This window comes from Ursus maritimus, unplaced genomic scaffold, assembly GCF_017311325.1.
Source record: "Ursus maritimus isolate PB19 unplaced genomic scaffold, ASM1731132v1 scaffold_25, whole genome shotgun sequence".
In the NCBI taxonomy this organism is placed as follows: domain Eukaryota; kingdom Metazoa; phylum Chordata; class Mammalia; order Carnivora; family Ursidae; genus Ursus; species Ursus maritimus.
In genome coordinates, this window is record NW_024425008.1 from 23,165,000 (window position 1) to 23,189,277 (window position 24,278).

The window sequence follows — 24,278 nt, forward strand, 5'->3', positions numbered from 1 at the left end:
GGAGGACCTGGGGCAAGGCAATCTGCTTCCGGGTCGGAAGAGGCTGGACAAGACATGGGGAAGATGGCGGCGACAGTGGGCTCTGTAGCGACGCTGGCGGCAGAGCCGGGGGAGGACGCTTTTCGGAAGCTTTTCCGCTTCTACCGGCAGAGCCGCCCCGGGACCGCAGACCTGGGAGCGGTCATTGACTTCTCGGCGGCCCACGCAGCCTGCGGCACGGGGCCTTGTGCCCACAAGGTACAGACAGAGGAGCTGCCCGCGCCCCCGGTCACCTCGCCATGCTCCTTGGAGGGACTTCAGGGACCTCCTCACCTCTTTTGGCTTACAGATGAGTGTTATTGAGTAATTCCCGCTCGCGGAGTTTAATTATCCACGGAGCGTCACACTTCGGCTGTGAAGAGCTGTGCTACGGGTTCCTCCACGCGGCCAATCCTGGCTGCGGCCTCAAAGAATGCTTGGGAATTGGTGTTCATTCCTAACATTAACTGTCCATTTGCATCTCTATTTCGATTTGTGTAAAAACGCATAAACCGTGTTCATAGGTGTTAGGAAAGCGCTCTGCGGCTTGAAAAAAACAACTACCCGAGTACTCCCAGAACTGAGAGGGATGGATGTTGTTAGATAAATCGGTCTCCATAAAACTGGTCCTGTCGTCCCTAGGCCTTTTAGAAAGAGAGTGTTGAAAAAGTGAGATGATCTCTCCACGCTTGAAAGTAAAGGGCAAATGAATCCAAACACGATCCATTATTTCTACTTTTCCCCGTGAAAAGTAAGAAAAGCAACATAAAGGAGGACGGGGGGGCACAGGGAAAATCACAATATACTATAATGCGTAATTTCTTTACAATCGCTGTAACACTGAAGATCCCTGATCCCTTAATTTGGTTTTGGTGTTGTCCACAGATGGCTGGATGAAGGATTCTTTCTAAGCTTCCTATAGCTGTCAATAAAATCGGAATGCTCTAGTACCACCATATTTGTTTAGAACTCAGCTTCTTAGAAATTTCATTCGTTAGCAGAAATGGTCTTAGAGTTGTCAAAATAGCATACAGGAAGTCAGCTCTCTAATAATATACATGGGTCAGACCCTCAGCTCCTTTTGCCTATATTTTGCTGCAATACTTAAATACTTTTAGAATGGGGGCGCCTGGGTTGCTCATTCGGTTAAGCATCTGACTCTTGATTTCAGCTCAGGTCATGATCTCAAAGTAGTGTGCTGAGCTTTGGAGCCTGCTTAAGATTCTCTCCTTCTCCCTCTGCCCACCCTCTTGTGTGTGCGTGTGTGCACTCTCTTTCTCTTAAAAATACTTTTAGAATGTAAGCCTCTGTGAAGAGGATATTGTGTCTAGCACCATATCTAAAACAGTAAGCACTCAATAAATACACTATCCGTTGAGTAGGTAAAAACTTGGGTGTTTAGGGGCGCCTGGGTGGCTTAGTCAGTTAAGCATCTGCCTTTGGCTCAGGTCATGAGCCCTGGTCGTCGTCGGGCTCCCTTTTCGGCAGGGAATCTGCTTCTTCCTCTCACTGTCACTCTCCCTCTGTGCTCTCCCTCTCTCTCTTTCTCATATAAATAAATAAGAATTAAATCTTAAAAAAAAAAAAAACTTGGGTGTTTAGTTCTTCAGCTCAAAACAGATTGAAAGTAGCAAACCGGAGAAGAAAGTTGCTCTAAGAGCAACTGATGAGCAGTGGAGAAAGTGACGGCTAACAGGCAGGGGTGGAAGCAGGACTTTTTTTTAAAGCCTCAGAGGTTTGTTTCAGCTTAGCATGGAGAATAGGTCCACAAACTTACTTCAGCTATGAGGGTGTTGCTGAATTACAGTGCATTATTAAGTATGGTCTATTTGAGAAATCATTACAAATGTTTGAAATAAAAACATCTTATCAGTACCTGGAACAATTGGCTGGTCAGGACTCTCAAAGAGTTCCAGATAGCCATTTTATTACAGAGACTGGTAGTACACCAGCCTAGTTGGTGTTTTTTTCTGGAATTCTCTACACTTGGTGAAGTTGATAGGATAAGAGATCATGTCTTTTTGGAAGAGAACATTTGATGTATTCTAAGGCAAGCCAGACTCTTAAGTTTATTATTAATGAAGGAATAAAGGTTTTTGTTTTCTGAATGTCCTCACTTTAGTGACTGAATGTTGGATCCCTTAACCAATTTAATGAGCCATCTGTAAGATGCTCTTACATGCAAAGAAAACTTCATGAGCCCCTGAAAAACTTAATTTCTCAGTAATTAACAAAGACAAAAGCTCTGAGTTTCAGTTTGAAGTTTCATCTAAAAGAGAATAAATATTGTACTTTCAGCAAGCAGGGTTTCCAGTGTTCTACTGAAACAGTTATTCTGTCTGGTTGGAGCACACTCTTCCATTCTCTTAACCTCCCCTGCCTGATGTTCCTCATAGGTCTGGTTAAACACCAACTGTATACAAGTGCCTCAGAAGCATTACTGTTGGGCCTAATTGAGGTGAACAGAATTTTGACTGAAGATATTTCAGTACATCTCTCACGATTTAGAGTCAAAAGAAGTCCACAGAGGTGTGGTGTCAGACAAAAAGGTAGTCTTGTAGGCCAAAATCAGACTGGTTCTCATACTGCTTAATTTTATATTGCATTCTAGTGTTGGTTAGTATATAGATGAGAAAACTTGAGCTCTAAGAAGTTAAGTGACTTATCTAAGTCTTACATCAAGTAAGTGGTAGAACTAAGTTTAGGAGCCCAGACTTAGGACTCCTAATTTTTGCCTCATACCAGAAACACCTTTAGAAGTTTGAGATTCTCAGATCTGACCTGCAAAATAGCTTTAGCCCTCCAACTTCTCTTTCCTTCCTGCCAGGTGCTCAGATCTCAGTTGAGTGTGTCTTCCGTCAGTGACCACGATGCACATAGAGCAGGACTTCAGCCAGTCAGCAAGTGGCAAGCCTATGGACTACAAGGCTATCCTGGTGAGTGCGGCTGACCTCAGAAGACAAAATCATATAATCATTTGTCTAATTTCAGGAGAGGATTTGTAAGCGGGTTAATAGACAAAGGGGAAAACTAAACACAGATATATTTTGCTCCCAAACTCCTTTTAAATTCTGCCTCATTAAGATTTCCATTTATTTAGCATTCCCAAAGGTTAGAACAGGAGTCAGTAGTGCCAGGGCGCCTGGGTGGCCCAGTTGGTTGGGCACCTGCCTTCAGCTCAGGTCATGATCCCAGGGTCCTGGGATCGAGCCCCACGTCGGGCTCCCTGCTCAGTGGGGAGCCTGCTTCTCCCTCTCTCTCTCTGCCTGCCATTTCCCCTGGTTGTCTGTCTCTCTCTGTGTCAAATAAATAAATTAAAAAAAAAAAAAAAAAGTCAGTAGTGCCTTCCTTAAGTGCAGAAAGTGACACACCAGGTACAAATCAAAAATTAGCACATTGACTCTGGGCTCCCTGCCACGACTCCAAACAACTACTCTGGCAGAAGAACCACTTTGAATGATGGAACAATTCATAATGGTCGCTCTGATCACAAAGTCTCTGTTCTCGTGTGGTAAAAAAAAGAAAAACAACTTAAAAATTGTTGCTATTATTAAGGCTGAGCTTTTGAAAAGAACGTTAGTTAATGAGATCAAAAGCCCTAGTAGACTAAATAATTTAGCATTTTGAACTTCAATAATATTGGGTAGCTCACATTACAGATCTAGAAATTAAGAACATGATGAAAAATGGGTAATGTTTTTAATCTTTTTTTGAGTAAACTCTACCCCTAGTGTGGGACTCAAACTCATACCCCAAGATCGAGAGTCGCATGCTACTGACTGAGCCGGTCCAGCGCCCTTAATCTTAGGATCATGGGGTCATTGTAGATGAATTATTATGAACTATTTAGAAAATACAGGGGTGCCTGGGTGGCTCAGTCAGTTAAGCGGCTGCCGTCGGCTCAGGTCATGATCCCAGGCTCCTGGGATCAAGACCCACATCAGGCTCCTCTGACCCCCCCCCCCCGCCCCTTGCTCTCACTCTTTCAAATAAATAAATAAATAAAATAAAAAAGAAAATACAGAAATGCCTTATTTGGTCAAATAATCTTTTATCTGTCTTTCTTTTTCTTGGAGAGGACATAAAGTTAATATTGTATTTGTGATTTCAAATACTGGTTAAAAACAAGAAAAATCCCTAAAAAAAAAATACTAATTTTCATTGTGCCATGGGCCAGGTTTGTGTCATAGCTCTTAATACATTATGACCATTGATGTATTTATTAATAACATAGGACAGCATAACGGTTTCAATACTTCCCTAAAAGGCCTTGTGCACTTTAGTTCTTCGTGAAGGAAGAGTCAAATGATGGCTTTTATGTACGAATGCGTGGCTCCCTGTGAGTTTGGGTGAATGAGGAGCGTGCATCACCAAGTAGCCTTTTATGTACTTTTTATTCTTGAAGGCTGCCCTTGACCTTGCAAGCCTACCTCCTATTTTCAAGGTCGTGTTTCTCTTGCTATGCCCTCTTCTCTTAACAAATTGTTCAGACTACAAAGTTATCAACCCCACTTTGGTTTATCTATTGTCCAAATAGGTATATTGATTTTGAGGTTTTCTAGGATTTCACCCTTAAGCCACATTTTGTGATTTGGTACCTCATTATGTCCTTAGGGACTTCATTCTGTCTTCCCTGACATTTGAAGCTGCATTTAATAGAAGTGTAATGTCCAGAACATGGGAAATGACCATCTCTTATTCAGACTTGATCAGAAGGATTGTGCTTACTTCTGGATTCTGCTTGTTATGAAGGAACCTGAGTGTAACCACAACCTGTCCTTATAAGAATGAGCAGGAAGTCATGGATCTGAAAGAAGAGTAAAACTGAGAGGGAACCTGACAGCATCCAACGTTTGAAAGGTGGTAATAGACACAAAGGGACGGGAGCAGTACATACTAGTGGTTAAGGCCTAGGTTCTGACACAAGGCTACCTGGGTTCAAGTCGTGGCTCTACCATCCACTCTATGACCTTGGGCAAGTTTCTTAATCTTTTTTGGCCTCGGTTTCCTGATAGGTTAAATGTGTATAAAAAGGTGCTCACTTTGTAAGGTTATTGTGAAGATTAAGTGTGAGTACATTGAAGCCCATGCCTGGCACATAGTAAATGATTGATAAATGTTAGCTAGAAAGTTAGAGGTATTTTTGAAGAATGAGAAACTAATTTGGGGATTGCTCTGTGTGTCCAAACCTGAGATCAATGCATGAAAATTAAAAGGAGATAAATATTAATTCAATAAAAGAAAGGGAACAGTTGTCTCAAGTGGATTGCCTAAAAAGGTATTCATTTTCTTGTCACTGGATCAGCGGTATTCTTCCTTTAATCTGATATTTTAGGGAATGTTATAATCTTCATTTTGGGAGATAATGCTGATAGGTGGGTGAGTTGGTGGGGGTTTTCATATCTTTCTTTTTCCTCAAAATATTGACTGTCCTGTCACACTCTTAAATTATTTGGAGAATTTTGCTGGTACATGAAATGCGAAAGTGGCCTCCATAGTCAGAAACAAATGTTCTCATTCCTGTCCTCCAATTTTAGAGGAAGAGGAACACCTTTTGTTCAAAGCCAGTCCCTTCACCTCTTTGATCTCACCTTTTCACCTCTTCCAGCTTTCAAGACCTTGCTCTTCTCCTTTCCTCTCTTCTGTTTTCAACCAGTTCCCCTCTGCTGATTCTTTCACATTGTCTATAAGCATGGTTAGGCCTTTCCCAACCCTAAAAACCATAAACGCCCCTTAAATTCTGTATTCTTCCATGACTGCTCTTCAACCTTTGTTTTGTTTCATAGCCAGACTTCCGCAAGGCATTATCTGCATAATGGTCTCTGCTGTCCCGACTCTAGGGACTTCACTGAGGACAGTTTTTCATCTCTAGTTTTTTTTTTAAAGAATTTATTTATTTGACAGAGAGAGAGACAGCGAGAGAGGGAACACAAGCAGGGGGAGTGGGAGAGGGAGAAGCAGGCTTCCTGCTGAGCAGGGAGCCCGATGCGGGGCTCAATCCCAGGACCCCGGGATCATGACCTGAGCCGAAGGCAGACACTTAATGACTGAGCCATGCGGGTGCCCCTTTCGTCTCTAATTCTTAAGAAAGTACATAATGTGTTTTTGTTGAATGTTTGGAGAACGGATCCTTACCCTGCATAGCATTCCAGGTGAATATTGTTATTTCTCTTTGACACAGGAGAAAAAGGACGTTATATTACTTTCAAGGTCACAAAAGATCTTTTGAGCACACGTGCTGTAGGTATTTGCATCATGCCATACTGAGCGGATGTACTTCACAGCATCTTTCCTCCCTGTTCTGTCAGATTTCAGTCATAGGCAGAAATCACACCGATTATTTTAACTGAGGGAATTTAATATAAGAATTGTTAGCCAGATGCTAGAAAACAAAAAAGGCCGATGGGGAACACTGCGCTATCACAAAGGTAGTAATTGCAGGAAGCAGCTGCCACCTTTATAAATGATAAACACCTGGTGCAGATTTGAGCGGTGACTTTGGGCATTATCAGTTCTAAAGTTTGCTTTGGGGTAACACAGTTGGTAGTTGTGGAATATTTGTTTCTCTTGAGAATTTGTTTCTTTCTTCCCTTCCTCTAAAATCAGAGAATAGGAATGAGAACATTTGCTTATAAATGTGGAAGCCACAAAACCTGAGCAAAGGGGGATAGGGAATAAAAAATTAGTGGGTATAAGGACGATATAAGGTAAATTATATCAATAACTGATGGAGAATTTCCTCCTCTCCTTTTTTCCCTACCTGTCCTTTTGTATAGGATTTGTTTTTATCCCAAACCCCTTCCTCCCAGGTTACCAGTGGCACTGGGTGAAGCAGTGCCTTAAGTTATATTCCCAGAAACCGAATGTGTGTAACCTGGACAAGCACATGACCCAAGAAGAGACCCAGGACCTGTGGGAACAGAGCAAAGAGTTTCTGAGGTAAGTGTTCATATTCAGCTCAGCTCACTGCACATCTTTAGAGGACCGACTCCAGAACAATGCAGTGAAAGTAACTGACCTGCTTTTTCCTTGTTTCCCTGCAAAAACAGCATAATTGTATTCTTTGCCCTGGGAACATTTGGACAGATGCTTTGACAGTTACATTCACTTGAGATCCATTTTAAAGATTTCCTTATCGTAGTTTGACTCTCGAGTTCATCCTCCTTAATCATCAGCTGGTCCATTTTCATTCAGCTTCAGCCCTTTTTCTACTTAAAGTGAGCTCCAGGGGCACCTAGCTGGCTCAGGTGGTAGAGCATGCAACTCTTGATCTCGGGGTTGTGAGTTTGAGCCCCACATTGGGTGTGGGGAATACTTAAAAAAATAAAATCTTAAAAAAAAATAACGTGAGTTCCTTTGAAGACTTGTGGTATCCTTGAAAAAATTAACGCTAAAAGCTCTTTATTTCTACTCTCCTCGATGAAGTCAGTGCTACTAGCAATTTTATGGTAGGTCAGTTGTTCCTCATGAGAACTAATGCAGCTTAATGTTGAATCAACATTTATTCATTCACAAATATATAATTCTTTTTAAGTCAGGTGCCCCATCATTCCACAAATATTTATTGAGGGTTAATTGTGTACCAGGCATGATGCTAAGCACTGGAGATACAAAGATTCATAGGACACTGTCCTTGTTCTCAGGAGTGCATAGTCTATGGCAGGAACTCAGTGTCAACAGGAATAATTATAGGGGGCGCCTGGGTGGCTCAGTCGTTAAGCATCTGCCTTCGGCTCAGGGCGTGATCCCAGGGTCCAGGGATCGAGCCCCACTTCAGGCTCCCTGTTCTGCTGGAGCCTGCTTCTTCCTCTCCCACTCCCCCTGCTTGTGTTCCCTCTCTCGCTGGCTGTCTCTCTCTGTCAAATAAATAAATAAAATCTTTTTTAAAAAAAGGAATAATTATAATAGAGCTTAGAAAGTGTTTAGAGAATAGGTGTTTAGAGAAATGCTGTGGGGGCCAGAGGGAGAAATAATTCCTCTAGGCAAAAAGAGGTGTCGAAGAAAAAATTACTTTGTAATTGAGTCTGTTATCCTCTTTCTCCTCTGTCCATTTGAACTGGGTCTTTGAAAATGATTAGGAGTTTGTCTGTCAAAAGAGCAAGAAGGCTGTTTGGGGAAGAGAAAGCAGACTGAGCAAAGAGGTAATATTCAAGGTACAGTAAGTTGTTCTGTGAAATAGCATAGAATGTGGGAGTTCTTGTGTTTATTCAACAAATTCCTGCTTGAGTGTTAGAGATTCAGTGACCAAAGACGCAGTTCCTGCTTTCATGGAATTTGTAGGTTAGCTGAGGGCAGAGACATATAATTACATCGTTTGGCAGGTACAGAGATAGAGTTTATAAGATACTATGGAAATAGATACTCAGGTGGCTAGATTAGAGGTAGTTTATAGAAGATGCTTCCTGGAAGTGATGGCTAGAATTGGCAAGAGATGAAGCGGAAGAAGTAGGTTAGGGCCAGACTATAAAGGTTTTAGTGACGTAAAGCACTAGGTCTAGAGTCCGATCACCTTGGTTCACTTCCCAGGTCTGCCACTTACTAGGTATGTAAATTTGAGCAAGTTTCTTAACCTTTCCATGTCTCATAGTAGTCCTTCCCTCATTTAACAGTGTGAGAATTAAACAAGGTAATATGCAAGAAATCTTAAGAGCAGTCCATTAAAACCACTGTGCTGGCCTTGTGTGTTCTGTTTGGACTTACGATCTCTTTCAGAAACTGTCATACTAATTCCAACAGGGAAAGTAGAAGATTTCCTTTAGTTGAAAGGGGAAAGGAAAACTAAAATTCGTTGTTTTTTCTTTAAAGCCTTCTTGGTCTGCAAGTTATGGGAAAGGCAGGAGCATTGGGAAACACCCCCTATAAACTCTTAGTGATGTCTTCTTTAGAACTGAGAGTAAAGTAAAGGAAGGTCATGGTTGAGTGAAATTAGTCAGAGAGCTTAGAGTTTGAGGTTGAACCAGCCTGTGTTTTTAAGTAATTGATTTTTTTCCTTCTGACAAACGACTGCAGAAATCCCAGTTGCCATCTTCTAAGATAGTTCAGATGACCTCTTTAATAAATCATCCTGTAAATAATGGTGAAGGGCTTTTTTTGTTTTCTGGGTTTTTTTGTCTTGTGAATATAGCAAAAATAAAAAACGTGGTAGTCCTATCTTCTGTTGTCAAGGGTTGGAAGAAAGTGATAGACTCAGACATTGCTGGTGGCATCAAAAATCGACTAGAACCTTAGTTCTTCTTCTGTCACTATGTGGTGTGTGTTTTGGTTACCTCACCTGGGAAACGAAGGGATTGGACTGGATAAGCCATTTCAGGTGGTTGGATCATGGTTGGAGTCACCTGGACAGTACATGCCAGCTCTCCCCACTTTCCCAGAGCAGGTCAGAAAGGGAGAGGGTTTGTCATTGAAGAAGATTCCCTAGAGATTCTGATTATTGACCATAATTGAGAGCTGCTGAGCCAGAGGATCTCTAAGGATTCTTTTCCATTTTAACTTTCTAGGTTTCTTTAGTCAGGGAAGAAGAAACTTTTAAGTAGGAAATGAAGAAGAAATGCTTGAACTTAAGGGAAAAATAAGTCTTCACAAAATTAGGGCACCTCAGTTCTGTTTTGTTCAGAGTTCATCGTGAGTGACTACTGTAGCTAGAGATTCTTACGCGAGGTTACAGTAGGTAGGAATAAGCATCTTCGTTGCGGCATTACTCGTAATAGAGGGAGGAATGAGAAACAAGCCAAGTGTCTGTCAGCTAGAGATCAGATAAATCAAATATGATGTACCCCAGCAGTAGAATGCAGCCACGATACCGGCATTCAAAAATCTTAACTCTAACTCTTTAGCAAATACAGGAGAGCTACCATCATAATACATAAAATCAATTTTCAGCGTCTGCGTCCTGGCCGCCTTGGTCTGAGCCACCCTCATTTACTGCGGTAGCCTCCTCGTCTGTCTCCCTGTGTTTGTTCTCATGCCTCTTCAGTCTGTTTGCTTTTTTTAAGATTTTATTTATTTGGGGCGCCTGGGTGGCTCAGTCGTTAAGCATTTGCCTTCGGCTCAGGGTGTGATCCCTGCGTTATGGGATTGAGCCCCACATCAGGCTCCTCTGATGGGAGCCTGCTTCTTCCTCTCTCACTCCCCCTGCTTGTGTTCCCTCTCTCTCTGGCTGTCTCTCTGTCAAATAAATAAATAAAATCTTTTAAAAAAATGAATTTATTTATTTATTTATTTGAGAGAGAGTGCACGCTCATGCATGAGCCGGGGGTGGGGGAAGGCAGCTGACAGAGGGACAAGCAAACTCCACATTTGGCAGAGAGCCCGGTGCAGGGCTCTATCTCAGGGCCCCCAGATCATGACCTGAGCGAAAGTCAGACGCTTAACTGACCAAACCACCCAGGCGCCCCTCTTCAGTCTGTTTTCTGATTGAGTGTGGAGATCCCGGCACCTCTCTTACAGTTTCTCATCTGCATTACTGCAGTTCAGTTCTGTTGCAATCATCCAGTCGGCAGGGGCAGCACAAGTTAAGGGCATGGTCTCCAAGCCACCCTCACTTAGGACACCAGCCACAAGGAGATCCCAAGCTACCAACACTTCTGAACAACTGGTTACAAATTCAGGGAAGTTCCCATGACCCCCTCAGGTTCATAACTCACTAGAACAACTCACAGAATTTAAGGAAGAAATTCAAGTATGTAATCATACTTATGATTACAGTTTTATTATAAAGGATACAAATCAGGACCATCCAACAAAGAAATTTGTGAGGCAATGTCTGGGAGGGTCGTGAAGGCAGAGCTTCCGTGTCCTCTTTCCATGGAATCAGGATGTGTCATTTTCCCAGGAACCTCTCCCAAACTTAGTATTCAGTTTTTTTGAAGGGCTTCACTACTGAGGCATGATTGACTGAATTACTAGTCACATGATTTTACCCAGCTTCTAGCCCCTACCCAGCCCCTGAGGTTTAGCTAGTATCACTTGACTGAAAGCCTCAATCCCTCTAATCACACGGTTGGTCTTTCTAATCTGACAAGCTAACATCCTGAGTCATCTTCTTAGCATAAACTTTGTGTTCCTCAGGGCCCACTCAGAATAACAAAGATACTCCTATTCCTCCCAGAAATTCAAGGATTTAAAAGCTCTCTCCCAAGAAGGAGGGACAAAGGCCAGTGAAAATCCTTAGAATAAAATCAAAAGTTTTTTTTTTTTATCATGCCTCCAAGACCCTGGTGATCCGGCCCCCAGCCACCTCCAACTTCATCTCCTACCGTTCCTTTTTATTTATTCTGCTCCAGCTGTAGTAGCCTCCATGCTGTTCCCTTCAACACATCAGACATGCTCAGATTCGTTGGACAAGCTCTTCCTTCTACCTGGAAGGCTCTTCCCTTAGATAACCAATGACTTGCTTCCTTTAAGTCTTTGGGTCTTATCGTCTTATGAGAGATGATTCCCTTATCGTTAAATTAAAAACTCTCCCATTTTCCCTCACTCTTTATCCCCTTGCCCTCTGTTCTTATTCTTCAGTGCACAGTAATTACCAAATAAATATTTGTGGAATTAATTAGTGGATCCTTTCTTGTACCTTTTGAATTTTGTGAATATATTATCTATTCAAAAATAACTTTTTAAAGAATAAGACAAGGGGAGATATTAATTTAAATAAAGCAGCTTTGCTTTATCTATTCCATAAGTTAGCTTATGAAATGCTTTGCATCCATTTTTGCGTATGTGAAAGTTTTTTCCATTAATGTCCTCAATGTGGAAGCAGAATTAATCCCTTCCCCTTTTCTACTCCTTTAAGACTTTGTGATGCTATTATAAGCACTTGTTATAGTGAATCCAGTCATGGTGCTCTTCTCCCTCCCACTGCCATGCCATGCCCCTCCTCTGCCCCAGACCTTGAAGTGTTTGTAACCTCAGTGCTAACCACAGTTCTTTGTATATATTAGAAAGTGCTCTTTAAATATACTTTAAATTGATACCCCTCCGTTAGCCTGATAAAAACATGCTGAATTTGAGAACGATCAATTAAAGACTATATATAGTACCTTTCCATCTTATTTTCATTTATTAAATAATGTACATTTGTGTTTTAGGAAATATTTGATGCTAAGACAGATATGAAGATTAAAATTCGCTCCCTGCCTTTGAGGAAGGGACTGTTAAAGGAAGAATTTGGGTACTTACATACAGAATTTATAACACAGGAACCATGTAGGCGAATAAAAGTCGCAAGGTGCTATGAGGCACAGTGGAGGGAGAGACTGAAACTAGGACAGATTTCCCGTAAGAAGTGAGGTTAATATGCACAAAAGCAAGTCAGAAAAATCTGTGCGGAGAGGAGGGTAGGAGAGGACAGAGCATTTCAGTAGAGAAAATTGTATGGCCAGAGGCACAGCCATGAAGGATGGGGAGGGTAGGGCACCCTGCGGGGAAGGATTGGCCGTGAGATAGGAAATTTAAGAACCGCATTATTAGGGGAGTTGCATGCCTTATGGCAAAGTGTGGGCTTTGTCCTATAGACAGTGGGGATTCATCAAAATTATTAACAGATTTTTCACTTTAGAAAGGTAATTTTTTTTTTAAGATTTTATGTATTTATTTGGATAGGGAGCACAAACCAGGGGAGCAGCAGAGGGAGAGAAGCAGGGAGCCCAACGCAGGGCTTAATTCCCGGCCCGCAGATTCATGACCTGAGCCAAAGGCAGACACTTAACCTATCAAGGCATCCAGGTACCCTTAGAAAGGCAATTCTTGGCAGTGAGGAATATGGACTGAAAATACAGTTGTTGAAAAAACACAGTTAAGAATTTAGCTTAACAATGGAAAAGACATTGTCAGCAACGCTTGGTGACCAAGAGATGATGAGAAGTGAGAAACAAGAAGTTAAGGATTATCCACAAATCTCTCAGTAGCACTTATAGGGTAAAACTGAAGTTTTTGATGTGGGTTTTTTTTCCCAGTTTTATTGACATAATTGACAAACAATATTATATTAGTTCGAGGTGTACAACGACTTGGTATGTGTATATTGCAAAACGATTATCGTGGTAAGTTAAGTCACCTCACATAGTTATAAATTTTTTTCTCGTGATGAGAACTTTTAAGCAAATACACAATACAGTTTTGTTAACTGTAGTCACCATGCTGTGCATTAGATCCTCAGAACTTACTTATCTTATAACTGGAAGTTGTACCTTCTGACCACATTCAGTCACCTCACCCACACCCACCCACCCTCACCTTTGGCAGCTTTCAATCTTTTCTGTTTCTGCAAGTTTAGATTTTTTAGATACCACATACAAGTAAGATCATACAGTGTCTTTCCCTGTCTTTTTTTTTTTTTTTTAAGATTTTATGTATTTATTTGATAGCACAAGCAAGGGGAGCAGCAGGCAGAGGGAGAGGGAGACTCAGGTGTCCTGCTGAGCAAGGAGCCTGATGGGACCATGTCCTGAGTCGAAGGCAGACATTTAACCGACCGAGCCACCCAGGCGCCCCTTTTCTTTCCCTGTCTTAACATTTCACTTAGCACAATGCTCTTAAGGTTCATGTCATCACAAATGAAAGGATTTCCTTTTTTATGGCTGAGTAATATTCATTTATGTGTTGTGTATCATGTTTTCTTCATCCATCCATCCATCAATGGACACTCAGGTTGTTTCTTTGTCCTGGCTGCTGGAATTCTTTATGTAAAGCTGTGGAGGTTCCTCCAAAAGTTAAAAATAGGATTATCAGAGGATACAGCAATTGCACTTCTGGGTATATATCCAAAGGAAAAAAAAATCAGTGTCTCAAAAAAATATCTGCCTCTCCATGTTCATTGTAACATTATATACTAAGATTTTTAATGGAAATAGGATTAGAAGAAGAGAAAGAGCAGAGATGATCCTTAGTGTGGTTTGGGGATTAATATTTTTGAAATGCCTTTGGAGTATCCAGGCAAAGATGTCCAGTATGCCTTTGGAAATAAGGAACTGAGCTTAGAAGTGAAGTCAGAGAGAGGGAGATGTGTCAGTTACACATAAAGACCATAGTAAAGTGGGGTGCACAGCTGGCTCAGTCAGTAAGCAACTCTTGATCTTGGGGTCATGAGTTTGAGCCCCACCTTGGGTGGAGATTACTTAAGTAAATAAAATTTTTTAAAAATGATTGAAAAAACAAATATCTATAATAGGATTTTTAAGGCTTTTTATCACAAACAACCTTAGATATTTTCTGCCCCGAGTGAGTACTTTTGCTTTCATAATGATTCATTAATGTCCTTGAAGCAAAGAAGGAAAGGAAGTACCAGTGCTTAGTTATGACTCTCAAACTACCACTGCACAAAGAGTGGACAAGCAGGACGGTTCATTTCCACCCAGTTAGGGTACAGTTGAAAGCAGCACTAGAGGACGTGATTGCTGAGAGAAATACCAGCACTTACATAAAGCACTTATCCATGACAGAAAGTGAGCAGACTGCTGTGTGGGCACATTCACCAGGGGAGAAGGTGGCCAGCTCACCCATCCGTCATCGCCATGCCAGTGCTTGGAGCCACAGCAGGGGCGGGGAACATAGCATGTTTCTGTTTGCAGTGAGAACCAATAATCAGGGTCATACTTGCTTGAAAACATTCTTTTGGATAATTGGATAAAGATTTAAAGTTAGGTGCCAGCGTAACCCTTGCATTCCTTAGAGTGGATATGGCAGATCTGTTGGCCCTGAGCCTTCCTGGCCTGGCCTCCTTTTAGACAAGTCAGTTTTAAAAAGAGAACAGCCCACCCGCCTTTTTAATCTGTCAGTATTTCCTGCTTGAAGATCATCTGGGAGTGGGTAAAACTTGGTTTTGGCCTTAAACTATTCACAGTGTTCAAGACTGAATTTTTTGGAATCCTTGTTGCCCCAAGCCCGTAGGGACTAGAATGGTCCCTAACTAATGCTGAGACAGGGAATGGCTAGTGTTGGCCAGTCCTGCTCTCACATCTTGAAGGCAAGCCCTAAAATTGTTGTTACTTTCCTACCAGAAATTCCATACAAAGACAAGAATTGAAATTGTGTTCTCAGAGGGTATGAAATGAGGGGTGGAATCTTATACCTACGTAGGTCTGACACATACACAAAACGTGTGTGTCTATAGAATCATCCTCAAAATGGCACACTCAGTGATCACAACTATTCTTTCACTATACAAGTCTTTAAGGTTTTTTTTTTTTTTCCTTTTTGTTAGGTGGCCTGGGCTTAATGCTTTTACACCCTTAACACCAGTCCCCCTCAATAATACAAGGCAAAGCCCAGAGCCTCTCTTAAAGTGACACAATTAAGGTAGAAAAGAGATGTTCTTTTGGTTTTCTAAAAAAGGAACAAATTTTAAAAGGTATAGGATGATTGTATTCATGCTTGATTATTACTATGACTTTGATGATTTTATTGATAATAAAACCATAAGCCTGTGTTAATTATAATACTGTATGCCCTGTTCTTAAGGAACATTAGACTGACTCTTTGTGGAAAAGCAGCTTGGTGATACTATATCAAATGTCTAAAATACCATTGCCTTCTGAATTTTATTGATTCATTCATTCATTCATTTTTTTAGAGACAGTAGTGGAGAGGAGAGACAAAGGGAGAGGGAGAGAGAGAATCTCAAGCAGGCCCCACGCTCAGTGTGGAGCCCGACGCAGGGCTTCATCTCACAGCCCTGAGATCCTGACCTGAACCAAAATCAAGAGCAAATCCTTGACTGACTGAGCTACCCAGGTGCCCCCTGAATTATTTTTAGAGCTGCATTGTTGTTATCTTTATTTGTTTAGGTCAATCTAATTTTGATATAATAGTATGAGTTCTTCATCAAGGATAAAATGATCCTTCATTGATCTAGAAAGGTGGAAGGTGTTTTGGCTAGAATAGTGTTTCTCAAAGTGTGGTCTCTCTTTCAGCAGCATCCCCATCTCTTGGAAACTTATTAGAAATGCAGATTCTTAGGCTCCATCCTAGACCTACTAAATCAGAATTTATAGGCCTGGGCCCAGCCATTTGAGTTTTAACAAGCCCTCTAGGTGATTCTCCTGAGCATTAAAGTTTGGAAACCACTTGGCAGAAACTAAGTGGGATACACACTGGTAACCACAGTATTCACATGAGTCTGGAATTGAGAAGTCATTCTTATTTTTCTATCTCAAGGCTACTAAAATAGATGATGTTCTCCAGAAGGGAACATCAGAGAGTTCTTTTATTTGTATCTTTAGCTGAAGAAACATTGGTAGAACTCAGATTGTGTTAGTAACTATGAATTCCTTCCCCGCCCCCCCCCCAGTTTTTAGTTTTTACACATAGTAAATGTAAATAGTGAATAATGGTTCTGCATGGTAACTGTTCATATCAGCTAGTTGTAGTCACTGGCCACACATATATATTGTTTCCCCTGAATTGCTAATCATTATCTGTCTTCTTTTGTGCCAGGTGTCCCCAAGGCCACACCCAAGTTTGGTGATTCACCAGGAGGGCTCAGCATATAGCTGTCCTCATAGATAAAATTTATTCCAGTTCAAAGAATACAAAGCAAAATCAGTGAAGGGAAAAGATGCATTGAGCAAAGTACTGGGAAAACCAGGCTCAAGCTTCCAGGGTTTTCTCCTATTGAAGTCACACAAGGTGTGCTTAATTCCCCCAATAACAAGTTGTGACAACATGGGTGAAATGTTATCTGCCAGGGAAGCTCAGTGCCCAGATTCTTACTAGGGGCTGTGTCTCTGTGTGACACATACCAAACTCCAGACTCCCAGAAGGAAAGCAGCTGTTTAGCATAAACTGTATTATTTTGCACAAAAAGTTTAGGCACGGTGAGCAGCAGTTCTGGGAATGATATGAACCTCCCCAGATTCCAAGTTCCACATGCCTGCCAACAACCAACCTTGCAGGCAGGCCTTTCAGAGAATAGCCATCAGATCTGCTCTGCCGCTTTTCTGCACCACTCTCCTAAGTAAATCGGTGTTTGTTCCATTCCTTTTAGCTACTGGTCTTGATGTATATTTGTGTCACGATGTCCTTAGAATGTAGACTTTGTGAGGACAGATAGCATCTATTCTCTAAACTCTGTCAAACATCAAGACGAGTGCCACTTACAGTGTGAGCCTCTAATAAATCCTTTGCCTCTGCTCCCGTGGTATGCCAGTATTGCCCACTGCTCCACTCTGTTTAAATGCTGGCCATTCGTCAGTGCCACGTTCAACTCCCAACAATGCCATGAGGCCTTAACTGATTAGACAGCTAACTTTGAGCTCCTTTTTTTAAATTCCAGTGGCCCTCAAAGTCTTGTGCTACTCAGTTTAGTACAGATTTTATACTGCCTTGAATTTCCCTTCATTTTTTCTTATACTTATCTGTCGTCTCTTGTCAAAATATGAACTCCTTAAAGCAATCTAATGTTTTCTTTTATAAACCTCAGTGATTCTTGGACCAAAAAAATTTGTTCAATTACTGATGTAAATTACATAGGAAAAACAAGCCCTAAAATTATTAGGCCTAGCATTCTTGTATTTTTAGATATTTAGAGGTAAATCAAAGAAGCTTTTTCCTCTTTAGAAAAAGAGTAGTTAATCCCATAGATTTGATCAGACAGGATGTAATTGCAGAAAGGGCACCTCTCTGTTTTGCAGAAGCCTCCTGTGTTTGAACAAGGGGATGTCAGAAACCAAATCAATTACAGTGGTCCTTAATTGTTAGCTAAGCCTCAATTATCTAAGCTATGTTAGACAGGGTTGAAGAAGTCATGTTAAACCAGTTATTTTTGATTGTATACAATGTATATTTTGCCAAACTTTTTCCCCCAACCTATAATTCTGGGAAGCCACCATCATTATAAACATAGTGATAGCTATGATTAATCATACATCACTTTCAGCAGACCAAACGGAACATGCTCTATTAGCCAAATCTTCAATTACCCGTAGTGCCCTTGGTCCCATTTTGATTGGACAGGTAAAGACATTTCTGTGTTGTTCTTGTTCTATCATTATTGAGATGCTGGAGACTTGCCATTTAAAATTGATCCCATCCAGCAAAGGGTTTAGAACCAAGGACTAAAAATTAGAAATGCTAACATGGGGGCACCTGGGTGGCTTAGTTGGTTAAGCATCTGCCTTTGGCTCGGGTCATGATCCTAGGGTCCTGGGATTGAGCCCCACATCAGACTCCCTGCTCAGTGAGGGAGTCTGCTTCTCCCTCTCCCTCTCCCCCTGCTTGTGTTCTGTCTCTCTCTCTCTGTTGCCCCTCCCCCTGCTTGCTCTCTGTCACTCTCTCCCTCTCTCTCTGACAAATAAATAAATAGAATCTTTAAAAAATAATAATAAAATAAAATTGATCCCATTCATCAGATGATTTAGAACCAAGGACTAAAAATTAGAAATGCTAACATGGGGGCATCTGGGTGGCTCAGTCGGTTGAGTGTCCGACTCTTCATTTCCGCTTAGGTCATGATCTCAGGGTCCTGAGATCGAGCATGCACACTCTCTCTCTCTCAAATGAATAAATCGTAAAAAAAAAATAAAAGAAAAGAAAAAAAAGAAAAATGCTAACATGTTTTTAGTGTTATTATATTTTGGTCAACTCATCTGTCTGTTCCCACTTCACCTATTGAGATCTTTGCTAACAGCTTACACCAAGGAATACCAGATTCTATGCATGCAAAGGTCTGTTGCTGCCATTTGAGGTGAATAAATCCTCTTTTGTCCCCACTCTTCACAGGTACAAAGAAGCAAATAAACGGAGACCCCGAAGTTTACTAGAGAAGTTGCGCTGGGTGACCCTAGGCTACCATTACAACTGGGACAGTAAGGTATGAAAAGTTCCTTGCAGATTCCATTGTCTTCGCTTTTACACTCCTTGGGCTCCATAGTTGGATATCTTCTGGCCAAGCTTACAAAGTATCAGATTATCCATTTGTGAAAGGATCTCTTTCATTTATCTGTTAAAATCGTCTTGATAACAGTGTCTCAAGAGAAATGAAGAATTTCTCCCAAGAGAAAATTTCTTCATATGCCCTTAGGTTGTATTATTTCATCAGAAGTCATTGGTGCTTTCTCTAATTACGTTTCAGGGATACAGATTTTTCTTTACTGCATGCAAGAGCAATTCTCAATTAAAACTTTTATTTCCATTATTGTTGAGTGTTGAGTTTTTATTTTCTACATAATATCTGTTTGGAGTAAAAGGAGCTCCATATACTTCTGCTGTTCTCCTCCATCAACTCAGGGAAGACACCTTTGCCTGCTGTATAGGTCTGAGCAAGACACAGATAGGAAAGAATGTCCTGCAGTTAACAAAGTTAGGTGTTTTCTTGAGGTACCGTTTCTTCTTTCCTGACCTCCATGCTTCCAAAAGTACCTCCTTTATCACAGGCAGCCTAGTGCCTCTTGTCCCCATAAGATGTTTGCCACCAAGCAGAAGGACTAATTCTGAGAATAAACTAAATAAACAGATTGGTATAGACCGTCTTCCTGCTAACTGCTTTCTAAAAGCTCCATAGTTTCAGTCAACCCAGCTTATTAACAATTATATTAACTGCTCAAAATAATGATAAATGTTGCTCAGAAATGTTCATGATATAATTCTTAATTTCAGCGATGGAGATTCAGTGGAAGAGTGGATAGCTGTGTTTGGGGAAATAGCCAGGTGATTCTCTCTGGGTTAGCCAGCCCAGGTTTGAGTCTATCCTTCCATAGAATAGTGCATACCTCATAAATGGGGGCTCAAAGGCATAATGCCCACATCATGATTACAGCAGTGCCTGCTTGTTCTGAGTAGCTGAATACATTAACACGATACATATTAGCTTATTGTTTTTTATGATGTTACATTTATTGCTGATACTGTTATTCCCCAAGGACTTAAAGTTACTCTCATTTACTAAGAAAAATGTGGAGTGAAAAATTATCAGAAACTCAGAGTGACTCAGTGGAGAAAAGTGGAAGAGAAGTAGGAAGACTAGTGCATAGATAGGGTAGGGTCGAAAGCCCACAGAGGTAACCTAGTGCTAGAACGGTAGCTCTAACTGGTTGATCTTATGAAGGACTGAAACATGAAAGGGTAGAGGAAACCTTAAAGTTCTCTAGCTATATCCTTAGTTTTGGGAAATTAAATGGGAACTCTTATTTGCAGTTCAGGAAAAAATAGAACACAGAAATTCCAACTGAAGAGGCTTGGCCATCCATTAAAGACCTTTCACAAAAGTCTTCCTTAACCTGAAGTTAAGCTCACTTCTGGCCAAAGTGAATACATTCTCCCCAGAGCTGTGCCTCTATTGCTACATGTGATGTGAGACAGAATTGGGTTTGCTAATCTGGTTTGAGGTTGTTGGGCAAAGGGAGACGTGAGAGCAGCAGCAAGACAAAGGAGGGGCATCAGGCTGCTGCAGGCTTACCTGGCCGAGCAGCCCTCACCCTCGTCTGCCTAGGACACTGCCACCTTGTCGTTCTCCTGAACTGCGGGATTTTGTAGAGAGGGTGAGTGTTCTGCCCTTTGACTTGTTTTGTTTAAGAGAAAAAGGTGATTGTGATCTTTACATGCTAAAAATAGTTCAGGAAGTTAAATGTTGAAAAGTACTTCCATTTTAAGGTCCTGCCTTGACCATGGTATAAGTTAGTTTCAGTTCAGATATTTGGAGCATGTCATCCCATCAGACTGACCAGTGAAATTGGCAGCGTGCCATGGTGTGGGCTAGGGGCCCCAAACCAAACTGGCTATTTTTTTTTTTTTTAAAGATTTTATTTATTTATATGACAGAGAGAGAGAGACAGGCAGCGAGAAAGGGAACACAAGCAGGGGGAGTGGGAGAGGAAGAAGCAGGCTCATAGCCTCATAGCGGAAGAGCCTGATGTGGGCCTCGATCCCGTAATGCCGGGATCACGCCCTGAGCCGAAGGCAGACGCTTAACGACTGCGCCACCCAGGCGCCCCCAAACTGGCTATTGTATTTGAATTGCTTGCTTGCTTGCTTGCTTGCTTTCTCTTTTTTAATAAGCTTTGTATTTTAGGACAGTTTTAGATTTGTAGAAAGGTTGAAAAGATAGTACAGAGTTCCCATATACCCCACACCTAGTTCTCCCTGTTAACATCTTTCTTTATTATGGTACCTTTGTCTCAATTAGTGGGCCAGTGTTGCATTATTAACATTGTGGTGAAGTCCATACTTCATTCATATTTTGTTAGCTTTCATTCAGTTTTCTTAGTTTTTAGCTGATGTCCTTTTTCTCTTCCAGGATACCACATTACATTTAGTCATCATGTCCCTCTTGGCAGTGACAGTTTTGAGTTGCTTTTTTGTCCTATGAGAATGATCGTATTTGGGATTAAAGTACACCAGAGAGAGGTGTAGTAATTGCTTCACATGTAGACGCCATGCAGGGTGAACTTGTCGGATTTCGCACGGCATGGTGCCTGCCATGTCATAGGTGCTTGCTGTTCAGAACGTCTCGTTATTAGATTACTGGATGCCTCAAAAACAGATGGATAAATCGTGCTATGTTGGTATTACATGTAAGTTAGATAATTTGAAAGTGGTAATTAATCTTATGCCACAGTTTCCTGTTTTCCTGAGATCATTGTTTATTTTTCTTATTTTCCCTACTTTTATCAAAGAAATACTCAGCCGATCATTATACACCTTTCCCTTCTGACCTGGCTTTCCTCTCAGAGCAAGTAGCCGCAGCCTGTGGATTTCAGGGTTTCCGAGCCGAGGCAGGTATCCTGAATTACTACAGACTGGACTCTACACTGGGAATCCACGTAGACAGATCTGAACTAGATCACTCCAAACCCCTGCTATCTTTCAGGTAAGCTGGTTCTAGGGACTTGGGATTACTTTCTGTCACTTCATTCCTTTTTCTAAAGCATTTCTAGATAAAATAAATAAATAAAAACATAGGACTTTAAGAAATGCTTGAACTCTATATAATTACTCTGGGTGTCTTAACAATGTTATCATAAGTAAAATTAGCCTTGTCCTTAAGAGTAGTAACCAAATTACAGTTAATATTTCTCTTTAAGGTGCATGGAGTCTACCTTTTGTATTGAAAGGTATCGTCGGTGTCTGCATAGGCAAGTGGAAGGCCATAAGGAAAACGAGCAACCTTTTTGGAATAGGGAAGAGTAAAGCACAAAAGCCTGACTAGTTTACTCCCTTGTCTCTACATAAGTTTAAATTGGGCAGCGTGCTGCAGCTGTATCTCACAAAGAAAGTGCCTGAACAGTGTCTTTTATTAATTGCCTTATCTTCGAAGTGAACAGGTGGGGCGCCTGGGTGATTCAGTCCATTAAGCATCTGCCTTCCACTTAGGTCAGAATCCCAGAGTCCTGGGATTGAGCCCGACATCGGGTTCCTTGCTCAGCAGAGGAGTCTGCTTTCCTTCTCCCTCTGCCCCTGCTCACGTACTCTCTCTCTTACTCACTCTCAAATAAATAAATAAAATCTTTTTTTTAAAAAGTGAATAGGCATGGGGGCGCCTGGGTGGCTCAGCCGTTAAGTGTCTGCCTTTGGCTCGGCGTGATCCCAGCGTTCTGGGATTGAGCCCCGCATCAGGCTCGATCCCAGCGTTCTGGGATTGAGCCCCGCATTGGGCTCCCTGCTCAGCGGGAGGCCTGCTTCTCCCTCTCCCACTCCCCCTGCTTGTGTTCCCTCTCTCGCTGCCTCTCTCTCTCTCTCAAATAAATAAATAAAATCTTTTTTAAAAAAAGTGAATAGGCATGATAAATATAGTAAAGGACTCTATTGGGAGGCTTAAGTCTTAAAGATGCATCACTAAAACTTATACGGGTAATATTAAAACTAAATTTTTTAATCTGCTTACTTAAGTGCTTCAAATTTTACATTGTAGCAGTCCAGTGGGCTGTGCTAAGTTTAAGTAGCAGATCATGGGTTGCTCACTGACAGACACAAGCCAGAAGAGAAGGGTTTTAGCTCGGGTTAAAAAGGAAGATGTGAGAACAGTTAAGTGTCGAGCTGAAATTCGAAAAGAATGCGGTTGGCAGTAACTTTCCCAGCCATGGTTAGTAATAGAAACTTGCTGTTGTGTATTATTTTACTTATTTTTTTTTTTAATAGCTTCGGACAGTCTGCCATCTTTCTTCTGGGTGGCCTCAAAAGAGATGAAGAGCCCACGGCCATGTTCATGCATAGCGGTGACATCATGGTAATGTCAGGTTTCAGCCGCCTCTTGAACCATGCAGTCCCAAGGGTCCTTCCAAGTCCTCAAGGGGACAGCCTGCCATGCTGCCTGGAGATGCCTCTCCCAGCCGTCCTCCCAAGAGATTCGGTGGTCGAGCCCTGCTCTGAGGAGGACTGGCAGGTGTGCACCAGCTACTTGAAAACCGCTCGTGTGAACATGACTGTCCGACAGGTACTGGCCACAGACCAGGACTTCCCTTTGGAACCCATGGAGGAGAAGAAAAGAGACATCACCACAGAAGGTTTCTGCTACCTGGATGACGAGAGTAGCCAAGTAAAACGAGTGAAGTTAAACCCTGACAGCTGAGACTTGGAGAGCCCGTTCGTTCACTCAGGCGGGTCTCACAGTTAATGACCACGCTTTCTTGTATTGCCATAGACTTTAGCATCAAGACAAGCCAAAAACAGAGACAGGGAAAAACTCATCATGGATCACAGTGTTGCCTTGGAAGCCATCCTGACGAGTAAAGCAGTTAACAGCTTTGCTCAGAGATGTGTTGGACATGGCCCAGTCTGATTAGATGTTGGCACTAATGTATGTGAGAAGTCCAAGGAGCTTTGACCTTCCAGAACAGCCTTCCCAGCCTCTGCTGTTACCTCTGAGGTAGAAGTGAGTTTCCATGTTATTAGAGCCTTAAGTACCTCAGATTTTATTAATGGAAAACCCGACAAACCTCCTGCTACCCCATCTAGTGATTTGTGGTACAATCGTGGTTCCAAGAACCAGCCATTAGTCTCATCCTCATTCTTCCAGCCGTCCAGTGATCTTTTCTTCTGTCTTCTCTGGCCTTCACGGAAGAATCCTATACACATTAAGACAATGGAACTAGAAACCTCATCTCCTAGGAAAGAAATTAATCACAGCTATCTCTCTTGCCTAAAAGATAAAATATATATAAAGCCAAGGAAAGGGGGGCAGTAGTTTCTCCAGATTTCTTTTAGGTCTAAACTCTTCCTGTTGGCTTTTTAATGCAATTTTAATTGTTGGACTAAAAAAGCCCCAAGGGTGTTCTGTAACTGTTTTCTCCATGAATAAACTTTCTCTCTTTTAAATTAAAGATCTGTATCTATCT

General features: G+C 41.6%; 1 protein-coding gene across 1 annotated transcript; it reads left to right on the top strand.

Annotated features, from left to right (window-relative positions):
- The first annotated feature begins 12 nt into the window (after positions 1-12).
- On the top strand, positions 13-24,258 carry ALKBH1 (alkB homolog 1, histone H2A dioxygenase). The gene is made up of 6 exons (XM_008699256.2): positions 13-237; positions 2,846-2,954; positions 6,795-6,957; positions 18,730-18,820; positions 21,621-21,814; positions 23,083-24,258. Exons 1-6 carry the CDS (start codon positions 55-57, stop codon positions 23,510-23,512), a joined length of 1,170 nt encoding a protein of 389 aa, XP_008697478.1. The 5' UTR covers positions 13-54; the 3' UTR covers positions 23,513-24,258.
- Positions 24,259-24,278: the final 20 nt, after the last annotated feature.

Bases quoted from the DNA above. Each gene is read 5' to 3' on its own strand.
- ALKBH1 (XM_008699256.2), top strand. From the start codon at position 55: ATGGGGAAGATGGCGGCGACAGTGGGCTCTGTAGCGACGCTGGCGGCA. The intron at 238-2,845 runs GTACAGACAGAG...CCTTCCTGCCAG, and splicing joins CGGGGCCTTGTGCCCACAAG to GTGCTCAGATCTCAGTTGAG. The intron at 21,815-23,082 runs GTAAGCTGGTTC...TTTTTTTAATAG, and splicing joins AAACCCCTGCTATCTTTCAG to CTTCGGACAGTCTGCCATCT.